At 44.5% G+C, this 13062-nt stretch overlaps 1 protein-coding gene across 1 annotated transcript in view; it reads left to right on the plus strand.

Moving 5' to 3' along the window:
• The window catches only part of LOC147117291 (tyrosine-protein phosphatase non-receptor type 3-like), a 341164-nt gene that overhangs the window by 101788 nt on the left and 226314 nt on the right, over positions 1-13062 (plus strand). The window contains exons 3-4 of the mRNA XM_085989357.1: positions 11328-11435; positions 11545-11587. Coding sequence (XP_085845483.1) covers positions 11328-11435; positions 11545-11587 — 151 coding nt within the window. The remainder of the gene's footprint in view (positions 1-11327; positions 11436-11544; positions 11588-13062) is intronic.

A 13062-nucleotide genomic window follows, 5' to 3' on the forward strand; every position in this document is an offset into this window, starting at 1 on the left:
AGTGGGGGGAGGGGTCCGTCGTACGCTAATGTGACACTCTTAAGGTTGAACTGAAAATCCAACCCCAGTAGAACGGCAGCGCAAAGATGGGGCAGGACCAGGAGTTTAAAATTTTTGTATTCTGTGCCCCTTACTGAAAGGGTCACTACACAGTAGCCACCGACGTCCGCTGACTGGGCTTTGGAAGCCAAAGAGATCCGATGTCGCGTCGGCAGGACCGGGAGAGAGTAACTGCGCACCGTGTCGGGGTGGATAAAGCTTTCCGTGCTCCCGCTGTCAAAAAGGCAGGTAGTGGCGCGGCCGTTTACCGTAATGTCCATCATGGACCTGGACAGTTGATGAGGGAGAGATTGGTCCAGCGTCACGGAGGCCAGCGTATGGTCGAGCGAGTCAATGTGGTCGTCAGATGAGGCGGTGGTTGAGTCCGGGTCCCCCGTGGTTGAAGTTGGAGACGTCCGAGATGGCGGACAAAATGGCGGCGCCCATGGTCCCGATCCCCACGCGGCTGGGGGAGCCCAAGATGGCGGACAAGATGGCTGCCCCCACGGTTCCCACGTGGCGCCGCTGGCGTTAGCGGTTTTACCTTTGCAGGCGCTGACATAGTGTCCTTTCTTCCCGCAGCCGGAGCAGGTAGCGTTTCTCGCCGGGCAGCGTGCTCTGGGGTGTTTTGCCTGGCCACAAAAATAGCATTTCTGTGCCTTGGACATCGCAGCAGCCGTTGAAGGTGGCGGTCCCATGACCCAAGGTTGTGGCGTCTACGTTGCGGAGCGGTTAGGGGAGAAGGCGTCCATATTCCTGTGGGCCGCGTCGAGCGAGAGCGCGAGGGACACTGCCTTTCTCAGGTCCATTTCTCCCTTTTCCAACAGTCTCTGCCGGGAGTAGTCGGACCTTAGACCCGCAACGAAAGCATCTCGGATCAGTCCCTCCGTGTGTGCTGCGGCTGATGCTTCTTTGCAATCGCAGTCTCGGCCGAGTATCCGTAGTGCCCGTAGGAAGGCCTCCACCGATTCCCCGGGCTGCTGTCTGCGGGATCTTAAGAGGTGCCGGGCATAGACCGTATTTACCGGGCGTGCGTATTGCCCTTTTAGCAGACCGATAGCCGCCGCGTAGGTCGTCGCGTCCTGGATTATTGTATAAACTTGGTGGCTCACCTTTGAGGCCAGGATTTCCAACTTGTTTTCGTCCAGGGTCACAGTTGAGGCTTGCAGGTAGGCCTCGAAGCAACGCAGCCAATGCGCGAATTTGGTAGCCGAACCCACTTCTTGGGGGTCTAGGTCCAGGCATGTTGGTCTGGGGGCTTGCAGCAGCTCCTGCTGCTCAGCGTTTGGTGCAGCAGCCTGCTGTTCAGCGTCTGTCGACATTTTGTTTTTGCTAATAAAATTGATGCGCTATCAATTACTCATAAAAGACTGAGAGTTAAGAGAGTAACTAAAGGCTTTTATTAGCAAAGAACAGAGCATGCCTCTCGTGGTTGACTGGGTTCCAAGAAGGCAGGGGGCTGCAGGTGAATCACCTTTATACCTGGGCCTGTGTGGGTGGAGCCAGCCGAGACATGTTGAGGCATGCATAGGTACAGCAGTGTGTAACAACAACAACAACAACAACAGTGGTTTACCACAGGGCTATTGAACCATTTCCATTCATCCTGATGTGTTTTGAATGGAGCTGTATTACTATGTAAACAGCTTGGGAGGAGTGTGAACAGAAGGCTATTGTTCTGTGGTCACCCGAAACCACAGTCTGAAGTGGATAATCCCTTGTGTACACAAAGTAGCAGTTCCTGTAAACAAACATCGATTGTCTCTGCAGGGAGGGAACTCCCCGAACTGCCTTTGATTGGCAGTTTAGTCAGCCATCTTTGATCCTCCTTTTTCATGTCGATTGTCTCTGTGTCCTGACACGAGGTCAGGCAGCCATCTTTGCTCACCCCTTCTTCACAGACACAGAAAGCTGTTTTCCAAGTCCTTTGTCTTTGGCCATGCGGTCTGACGGCCATTTTTGGTCCCTGAAATTTTTAAAGGCACATCGCCCAGGGATTCTTTAATCAAAAAAATTAATCTTCAGAACTGTAAATTATTGCGAATTCTTACACTCTCAACCTTCTCTGCTCGAAGGAGAACAACCCCAGCCTCTCCAGTCTATCCACTTAACTGAAGTCCCTCATCCCTGGAACCATTCTTGTAAATCTTTTCTACACCCTCTCTAAGGCCTTCACATCCTTCCTAAAGTGTGGTGCCCAGAATTGGACACAATACTCCAGTTGAGGCCGAACCAGTGCATTATAAAGGTTCATCATAACTTCCTTGCTTTAATACTCTATGCCTCTATTTATAAAGCCCAGGATCCCCTATGCTTTTTAAACCACTTTCTCAAGCTGCCCTGCCACCTTAAACCATTTGTACACATATTCCCCAGTTTTCTCTGTTCCTGCACCCCTTTTAAAATTGTACCCATCAGTTTATATTGCCTCTCCTCGTTCTTCCTTCCAAAATGTATCATTTTGAACTTTTGTGCATTAAATTTCATCTGCCACGTGTTCGCCCATTCCACCAGCCTCTTGCAGTCTATCACTCCTCTTCACTGTTTACTGTACTTTCAAATTTTGTGTCATCTGCAAATTTTGAAATTGTACCCTGTACACCCAAGTCCAAGTCATTAATATATATCAAGAAAAGCAGTGGTCCTAGTACCGACCCCTGGGGAACACCACTGTATATCTTCCTCCAGTCCGAAAAACAACAGTTCACTACTCTGTTTCCTGTCACTTAGCCAATTTCGTATCCGTGCTGCCTCGGTCTTCATGGTAGAAGACACTCAAAGCATCCCAATAATGGGTAATCAGGGGGCTATTGCGGTGGGGGGGTGGTGGAGACTTAAAACAATCACCATCACTAGAGAGAAAGTACTGGGCAAACTAATGGGACTAAAGGTGAACATGTCCCCAGGACCCGATGGCCTGCATCCTAGAGTCTTAAGAGGTGGCTGCAGAGATAGTGGATGCATTGGTTGTAATCTACCAAAATTCTCTGGATTCTGGAGAGGTCCCAGCGGACTGGAAAACTGCAAATGTAACGCCCCTATTTAAGAAAGGAGGGAGACAGAAAGCAGGCAACTATCGACCAGTTAGCCTAACATCTGTCATTGGGAAAATGCTGGAGTCCATCATTAAGGAAGTGATAGCAGGACATTTAGATAATCATCATAAAGTCAAGCAGAGTCAGCATGGTTTTATGAAAGGGAAATCATGTTTGACAAATTTACTGGAATTCTTTGAGGATGTAACGAGCAGGGTGGACAGTAGATGTCGTGTATTTGGATTTCCAGGAGGCATTCGATAAGGTGCCACATAAAAGGTTGCTACACCAGATAAGAGCTCACGGGGTTGGGGGTAATATATTGGCATGGATAGAGGCTTGGCTAACTAACAGAAAACAGAGTGTCTGGATAAATGGGTAATTTTCAAGTTGGCAAACTGTAACTAGTGGGGTGCCGCATGGATCAGTGCTGGGGCCTCAACTATTTACAATCTCTATTAATGACTTGGATTGAGGAACTGAGTGTAAAGTAGCCAAATTTGCTGATAATACAAAGATAGGTGGGAAAGCAAATTGTGTGGAGGATGCAAAGAATCACCAAAGGGATATAGATAGGCTAAGTGAGTGGGAGTGGGCAAAAATCTGGCAGATGGAGTTTAATGTGGGAAAATGTGAGGTTATCCACTTTGGTAGGAAAAATTAAAAAAACAAATTATTATTTAAATGGGGAGAGATTACAAAATGCAGAGGGATCTGGGGGTCCTTGTACATGAATCACAAAAAGTTAGCATGCAGGTATCGCAAGTAATTAGGAAGGCAAATGGAATGTTGGCTTTTATTGCAAAAGGAATGGAGTATAAAAGTAGGGAAGTCCTGTAACAACTGTACAGGGCGTTGGTGAGACTGCACCTGGAGTACTGCGTACAGTTTTGGTCTCCTTATTTAAGGAAGGATATACTTGAATTGGAGGCAGTTCAGAGAAGATTCACGAGGTTGACTCTGGAGATGAAGGGGTTGTCTTATGAAGAAAGGTTGAGCCTACACTCATTGGAGTTTAGGAGAATGAGAGGGGATCTTATTGAAACATATAAAATTCTGAAGGGGCTTGACAGGGTAGATGCAGAGAGGATATTTCCCCTCATGGGGGAATCTAGAACTAGGGGGCATAATTTCAGAATACGGGGGCACCCTTTTAAATCGGACATGAGGAGGAATTTCTTCTCTCAAGAGGGTCGTGAATCTTTGGAATTCTCTTCCCCAGGGAGCTGGGTCATTGAATATATTTAAGGTGGAGATAGACAGATTTTTGAACAATAAGGGAGTCGAGGGTTATGGGGAGCGGACAGGGAAGTGGAGTTGAGGCCAAGATCAGATCAGCCATGATCTTATTGAATGGCAGAGCAGGCTCGAGGGGCCAAATGAACTACTCCTGCTCCTACGTCTTATGTTCTTATGTCCCTTTTATTCCATGGGCTTCAACTTTGCTTCCAAGCCTATTATGTGGCACTTTATCAAACGTCTTTTGGAAGTCCATGTACACCACGTCAACCGCATTGCAGCTCAATCAAGTTAGTTAAACTCGATTTGCCTTTAACAAATCCGTTCCGGCTTTCCTTAATTAATCCATACTTGTCCAAGTGACTTAATTTTGTCCTGGATTATCGTTTCTAAAAGCTTCCCCACTCCCGAGGTTAAACTGACTGGTCTGTAGTTGCTGGGTTTATCCTTACACCCTTTTTTGAACAGTGGTTTAACATTTGCAGTTCTCCAGTGCTCTGGCACCACCCCAGTATCCAAAGAGGATGGGAAGATTATGGCTAGTACCTCCGCATTTTTCCTCTCTTACCTCCCTCAGCATCCTAGGATGCATCCCATCGTGTCCTGGTGACTTATCTACTTTAAGTACAGCCAGCCTTTCTTGTGCTTCCTCCATCAATTTTTATCCCATCCAGTATCTCAACTACCTCCTCTTTGGCAGCATCTTCCATGTTAAGAACAGATGCAATGTACTCATTTAGTACCTCAGCCAAGCCCTCTGCCTCGATGCATAGGTCTACTTTTTGGTCCGTAATCGGCCCCACCCCTCCTCTTACTACCCATTTATTATTTATATGCCTATGGTAGACATTTAGATTCCCTTTTATGTTAGCTGCCAGTCTATTCTCATACTCTCTCTTTGCCCCTCTTATTTCCTTTTTCACTTCCCTTCGTAACTTTCTATATTCAGCCTGGTTCTCACTTGTATTCTCAACCTGACATCTGCCATACACCCCCTTTTTTCTGCTTCATCTTACTCTCTATCTCTTTCGTCATCCAGGGAAAATTGTCCCTCCTCCAATTTAGTATTTTTACTCTAGATTGCTCCTTGTCCTTTTCCATAGCTAATCTAAACCTTATGATACTATGATCACTGTTCCCCTACTGACACTTGCTCCACTTGACCCACCTCATTCCCCAGAACCAGATCCAGCAATGCCTCCTTCCTTGTTGGGCCGGAAATGTACTGATCAATTAAGTTCTCCCGAACACTGCGACACATCAGGGAGGGGGAGAAGTTCCTGGACTCTGTTTCAGGAGGTGGTCACACCTATGAAATTAATTACTGCAGATGTAGTCCGTGGTCAGGGACAGGACGGTGTGACTACGAGTGAGGAAGGTACAGGGATCCAGGATATAGTGTTGAAGGAGCCGCAGCCCTTGCTCTTGTCAAGCAGGATCGAGGTTCTTACTCCCTGTGAGGGCGGGAGCGGGGACTGCAGGGAGGATGAGCAACCTGGCCACAGCACTGTGGTACAGGGGGCCATTCAAGTGGAGGGAGTAAAAAGAAATGTTGTAGTGGTAGGGGATAGTATCATTAGGGGGATAGATAGGGTTCTCTGCAGTCAAGAGCGGGAGTCCCGAAGGCTGTGTTGCCTGCCCGGTGCCAGGGTTAAGGACATCTCTTCTGGGCTGGAAAGAAACTTGGAGTGGGAGGGGGAGGATCCAGTTGTCGTGGTCCATGTTGGTACAAACGACGTAGACAGGACAAGGAAGAAGGTTCTGTTAAAGGAGTATGAGCAGCTAGGGGTCAAATTAAAAAACAGAACCTCAAGGGTAATAATCTCTGGATTATTACCTGAGCCACGAGCGAATTTGGCTAGGATAAATAAAATTAAAGAGTTAAATGCGTGGCTCAAAGACTGCTGTGGGAGAAATGGGTTTTGCTTCTTGGGACACTGGCACCAGTACTGGGACAGGAGGGAGCTGTTCCGTTGGGACGGACTCCACTTGGCCAGTGCTGGGACTGGAGTCCTGGCGAATCATATAACTAGGGCTGTAGAGAGGGCTTTAAACTAATTAGTGGGGGGGAGGTTTCTAGAGAGCAAATAATAGAAATGACAACGGAGAAGGTCATAGACTTAGGTAGCAGTGGGGGAATTAAAAAACAGAACGTGTCAGGAAGGGACAGAAGGTATGGAGTAAAAGGTAAAGTAGTAAAAGGGCAAAAGCAGGAACTAAGTGTCACAAAACATATTTGAAAGTTCTTTATCTGAATGCACGTAACATTCACAACAAAATGAATGAGTTAACAGCACAAATAACTACATATGGGTATGATCTTGTGGCCATTACAGAAACATGGCTGCAGGGTGACCATGACTGGGAATTAAACATACCAGGTTATTTAACAATCAGGAAGGACAGGCAGGAAGGGAGGGGAGGTGGGGTGGCTATGTTAATAAAGGAAGGAATCACTATAATACAGAGAAATGATATTGGGTCAAAGGAGCAGGATAGTGAAACAGTTTGGGTAGAGATAAGGGGAAAAAAAAACTAGTGGGCGTAGTCTATAGGCCTCCAAACAGTTGCAACTCTGTTGGACGGAGTATTAATCAGGAAATAATTGAGGCTTGTAATAAGGGAACAGCTATAATTATGGGGGATTTTAACTATCATATTAACTGGACAAATCAAATTGTGCAGAGCAGCCTTGAGGATGAGTTCATTGAGTGTATTAGGGATGGGTTTCTTGAGCAGTATGTAACTGAACCGACCAGTGGGCAAGCAACCTTAGATTTGGTCCTGTGTAATGAGACAGGATTAATTAAAAATGTCCGAGTAAAGGATCCCCTTGGAATGAGTGACCATAACATGGTTGAATTCCATATTCAATTAGAGGGTGAGAAGGTTGGATCTGAAACAAGTGTGCTGAGCTTGAATAAAGAAGACTATGAAGGTATGAGAGCGGAATTGATTAGAGTGGACTGGGAAAATAAATTAAAGGGTAAGACGGTACATGATCAGTGGTGTACATTTAAGGAGTTATTTTGCAACTTCCAAAAAAAATATATTCCACTGAGGAAAAAAGGGTGTAAAAGAAAAGATAGCCATCCGTGGCTAAGTAAAGCAATTAAGGATAGTATCCGACTAAAAACAAGGGCATATAAGGTAGCCAAATCTAGTGGGAGGATAGAAGATTGGGAAGTCTTTAAAAGACAGCAAAAAATAATTAAAAGATTGATTAAGAAAGGGAAGATAGATTATGAAAGTAAATTAGCAAAAAATATAAAAACAGATAGCAAAAGTTTCTATAGTTATATAAAAAGAAAAAGGGTGGCTAAAGTAGATGTTGGTTCCTTAGAGGATGAGACCAGGAAATTAATGGTGGGAAACATGGAGATGGCAAAAACGCTGAACAAATATTTTGTATCAGTCTTTACAGTAGAGGACACTAAGAACATCCCAACACTGGACAAACATGGGGCTCTAGGGGAAGAGGAGCTAAATACGATTAAAATCACTAAGGAAGTGGTACTTGGTAAAATAACGGGACTTAAGCCGGATAAATCCCCTGGACCTGATGGCTTACATCCTAAGGTCTTGAGGGAAGTGGCGGTAGGGATTGTGGATGCATTGGTAATAATTTTCCAAAACTCCCTGGACTCAGCAAAGGTCCTGGCAGATTAGAAAACTGCTAATGTAACACCCTTATTTAAAAAGGGTAGTAGGTAGAAGGCTGGAAGCTATAAACCTGTTAGCCTAACATCTGTGGTTGGTAAAATGTTAGAGTCCATTATTAAGGAGACAGTAACGGGACATTTGGATAAACATAATTTAATAGGACAACTCAGCATGGTTTCATGAAGGGGAAGTCATGTTTGACAAATTTGCTTGCGTTCTTTGAGGAAGTAACATACAGGGTGGATAAAGGAGAACCAGTGGACGTAGTGTATTTAGACTTCCAAAAGGCATTTGACAAGGTGCCACACAAAAGATTATTGCTCAAGATAAAAAATCACGGCATTGGGGGTAATATTCTGGCGTGGCTGCAGGATTGGCTCTCTAACAGGAAGTAGAGAGTTGGGATAAATGGTTCATTCTCAGACTGGCAATCAGTAACTAGTGGTGTTCCGCAGGGGTCAGTGCTGGGTCCCCAACTCTTTACAATCTATATTAACGATTTGGAGGAGGGGACCGAGTGTAACATATCAAAGTTTGCAGATGATACAAAGATGGGAGGGAAAGTAGTGTGAGGAGGACATAAAAAACCTGCAAAGGGACATAGACAGGCTAAGTAAGTGGGCAGAGATTTGGCAGACGGAATACAATACTGGAAAGTGTGAGGTTATGCACTTTGGCAGGAAAAATCATAGAGCAAGTTATTATCTTAATGGCAAGAAACTGGAAAGTACTGTAATACAAAGGGATCTGGGGGTCCTGGTGCACGAAACTCAAAAAGTTAGTATGCAGGTGCAGCAAGTGATCAAGAAGGCCAATGGAATGTTGGCTTTTATTGCTAGGGGGATAGAATATAAAAATAGGGAGGTATTGCTGCAGTTATACAAGGTATTGGTGAGACCGCACCTGGAATACTGCATACAGTTTTGGTGTCCATACTTAAGAAAAGACATACTTGCTCTCTAGTCAGTACAAAGAAGGTTCACTCGGTTAATCCCGGGGATGAGGGGGTGGTCATATGAGGAGAGGTTGAGTAGATTGGGACTCTACTCATTGGAGTTCAGAAGAATGAGAGGCGATCTTATTGAAACATATAAGATTGTGAAGGGGCTTGATCGGGTGGATGCGGTGAGGATGTTCCCAGTGATGGGTGAAACTAGAACTAGGGGGCATAATCTTAAAATACGGGGCTGCTCTTTCAAAACTGAGATGAGGAGAAACTTCTTCACTCAGAGGGTGGTAGGTTTGTGGAATTTGCTGCTCCAGAAAGCTGTGGAAGCTACATCATTAAATAAATTTAAAACAGAAATAGACAGTTTCCTAGAAGTAAAGGGAATTAAGGGTTACAGGGAGCGGGCAGGAAATTGGACATGAGTCTAGGTTCGGAATGGTCATGGCCCTGTGGGTAGTGGAGCGGGCCCAGGGGCCGTGTAGCCTCGTTCTGCTCCTACTTCTTGTGTTCTAATTCTGTGTTAGATTTCAGGAGATGGTTTTATTCCTGTTCCTGGCTGGTGTGGAGATCGCCTTTACTGAAGGTAAGTACTGTAGAAAATATAGGGACAGGGTGATCTCCTGGAAGAGTTTCGATCGCCTAGATGGGTCGGAGAGGAATTTCCCAGATTTTTTCTTCCAAATTGGCCATTGGGTTTTTTATCTGGTTTTTTCGCCTCTCCCGGGAGATCACATGGGTTCGGGTGGGATGGAGAGTGATAGAAGATTTGAGGTTAGGATCAGATCAGCCATGATCTTATTGAATGGTGGAGCAGGCTCGAGGGGCCGATTGGCCTACTCCTGCTCCTATTTCTTATGTTCTTAACACACTTCTGAAATTCTTCGCCCTCTCTGCCCTTTACACTATTACTGTCCCAGTCTATATATTAGGATAATTGAAGTCCCCCATTATCATTACTCTATAGTTGTTGCACCTCTCTGTAATTTCCCTGCAAATTTGCTCCTCTATCTCATTCCCATTAGTTGTTGGCCGATAGAATACACCTAGTACTGTAATGGCACCTCTACTGTTTCTTAACTCTAACCAAATAGATTCTGTCCTTGACCCCTCCAGGACATCCCCTCTCACTGCAATATTCTCCTTAATCAATAGCACTGTAATATTCTCCCTAATCAATACTGCCACCCCACCTCCTTTCTTTCCTTCCCTATCTTTCCTGAACTCCTTATATCCAGGAATATTTAGTACCCAATCCTGCCCCTTTTTGAGCAAGATCTCCATTATCGCCTCAACATCATATTCCCATGTGGCTATTTGCACCTGCAGCTCACCAACCTTATTTACCACACTTCATGCATTTACACACATGCACTGTGAACTTATCTTAGACCTTCTTGTATTCTCTCTTAGTCTGACCTCACCTAATACCGTACTATTTCTTACTCTAGTGCTATCTGTCTCTCTCAATCCTTTGTGCACCTTGTTTCTCCTTTCTAATGCTACACCCTGGTGCCCATTACCCTGCCAAATTAGTTTAAACACTAGCAAATCCCACCCCTCGGTGAGGGTATTGGTCCCGGCTCTGTTGAGGTGCAGCCCGTCCGGCCTGTACAGGTCCCAGCTTCCCCCAGAACCAGTCCCAATGTCCCAGGAATCTAAAGCCCTCCCTCCTGCACCATCTCTCCAGCCACACATTCATCTGCTCTATCCTCCTATTTATATAGTCACTAGTTCGTGGCACCAGGCGTAATCCGGAGATTGCTACCTTTGAGGTCCTGCTTTTTAATTTATTTTCTAGCTCCCTAAAATCTGCCTGCAGGACCTCATCCCTTTTTCTACCTATGTCGTTGATACCGATATGGACCACGACCTCTGGCTGTTCACCCTCCTCACTCAATGTCCTGCAACTGCTCAGCGACATCTTTGACCCTGGCACCAGGGAGGCAACATAATTTTTCCTCCAAACCGCTTGCTCCCATTGCATCCTCTACCCCATCATCCACCTACTACCCATTTCCCTTCCTACCCTCTCCTCACTACCCCTAAGTCTTCCTCTTTCACCCACCCAAGTCCTGTATCCTTCCTCCTTGCTCCACTGTCACTCACCTCATCCTTAACCCTCAACAAAACACAGGTGAAGTAATTAGTTGACTTCAAAATTCAACTGGTGTTTGAAAATTGTAATTGTGAAATGTGTAATATTTTTATTATCTTTCATTTTGTTTAAACCCTTATGGATATTCGATAATTCAGTTATTGAGGAAAGAAATGGTGAATGGAAAAACATTTCAGAAGGCATTTTGAGTGATTTGTGGGAACCTGGTGCCCAGATTATACAATCTCAGAATGCTGTGCACTCACTATAAAATAGCAGCTATTGTGTAGCATGTTTTGTTTTGCAGAAACAAGATGCTGGTCAAGTTCTGTTGGATATGGCCTATAAACACCTGGACTTGATTGAAAAGGAATATTTTGGTTTACAATTTATAGATGATTCAATAGAGTGTCCTGTGAGTATATTTTCTTATTAAAATATGAACATTTTTTCTTTTATGCATGCGTTTTGTCACTAACTTGATTGGAAAATCTAACGTGGATTTACTAATATTTCATGCACAGAGGTGGCTTGAACCTAGCAAACCTATCAGGAAACAGCTTAAAGGTAAGCATAGTGACTTACTGTAACAAAATGTTATTAACCTCCCAAAATTGCTCGGTTGAATTCATTTAGTCACTCAGTTTTAGTTGCTTCCTTAAAATAAAATAGAAATAATACAAATAACCTTAATGTCTAGAGTAGAAATGTATGTAAATATGAAAGAATGTGTGCCTTAATAAACAGACTAAGAGTGATATTTCAGAATGTACAAAACTTTTTTTTAAATAACAATGGTTCCCTCCTGACTCTTTGAGAAAGTGCTTGGCCCTCCAATCATTACCTCTCCTAATGGCATGGAGCTAACTTCAAACTATCATGAGGGGAACTGCTGGCATGACTGCGCATTACAATATTTGTTCAAACAAAAGGATAGTTCTCCCTTGCCCTCCTCTCCAAAAAGATATTGTTGACGTATGCAGTTCCATGTGTCTGCAATCTTACACATATGGCTGTTTATCTATGAACCTATGTAGTTTGAGTGTTGGAATATTTGATAATGAGGAAATGTCACAGTCAAGTCTGATCTTGCGCTTGTCCAGTATCCACATGTGGACTTATCAGGAGGCACTGGAGAACAATCAAAAACTCATGACTGGAATGCTGAAGATAATTGGTGTGCCTCAAATGACATTGAAAGCTCAGAACAGACCACGGATTAAACCAAGGAGCTTCCTGTTCTATAACACAAACCATGGTGTAAATCAAAAAGTCTGTCTTGTGAATGGAATATTTATCCAATAAGGTGGCAAAATTCACTTGTATCTTCCTCACAATGTTGGTCAGTTTATTGTATAAGGGTAGAAATTCTGGTCATTATTGCATCATCAGAAATATGATGGGCGGAGCTTCTATCTAACTGCTTTGTCCCCATTGTAACCTTCTCCGAAATCCTGGGGAAAGGGTCATTTAATTATTAGGGCCGGGTGCCTATGGCAGTAGCTGTGTTGTCGAGGACTGCCACTCGTTTTTATGCCCCCCGCCCCGCCCATTTGAATCTCGAGACTCCACACTCCCTAGGAGGAAAGAAGCTCTATCCTGTAGTGTCGAGTAGCAGCATTAGGCATTCTCTGCAAGAAATACTATTAAAAATTGGATGGCCCAATGGTTAGACACTGGCCTTTCACCTCTGGGATCTGGATTCAAATCAAGCCCAGACTCGAAGGATAAAAGTCTCCTTGGGCTGCTGGTTGTAAGAGTCCTATATGAAATGAGTCTCAATCTAGTTCCAAGTAATTACAGGCCTAAACACACACACTGTCCTTCAATTGGGCACCAATTGGTAGTATCACTCAAAAGCTGGTATAGGGCATGGAAGAATTGTCTGCTGGTACAATAGAGAAACTCTTCTGAGGTTATGAATGAGGCATGTTTTTGCAGCAGAGTAGAGGGAGCTTTACTTTGCATCTAGCTACACCTGAGTTGAGAGTACTTGATGCGGATACTAGGTGCTTGAAGTGCAAGGAGTCCCATTCCCCAGC

The sequence above is a fragment of the Somniosus microcephalus genome, chromosome 5 (assembly GCF_052327205.1).
Source record: "Somniosus microcephalus isolate GS21.2 chromosome 5, FLI_Smic_1.0, whole genome shotgun sequence".
In the NCBI taxonomy this organism is placed as follows: domain Eukaryota; kingdom Metazoa; phylum Chordata; class Chondrichthyes; order Squaliformes; family Somniosidae; genus Somniosus; species Somniosus microcephalus.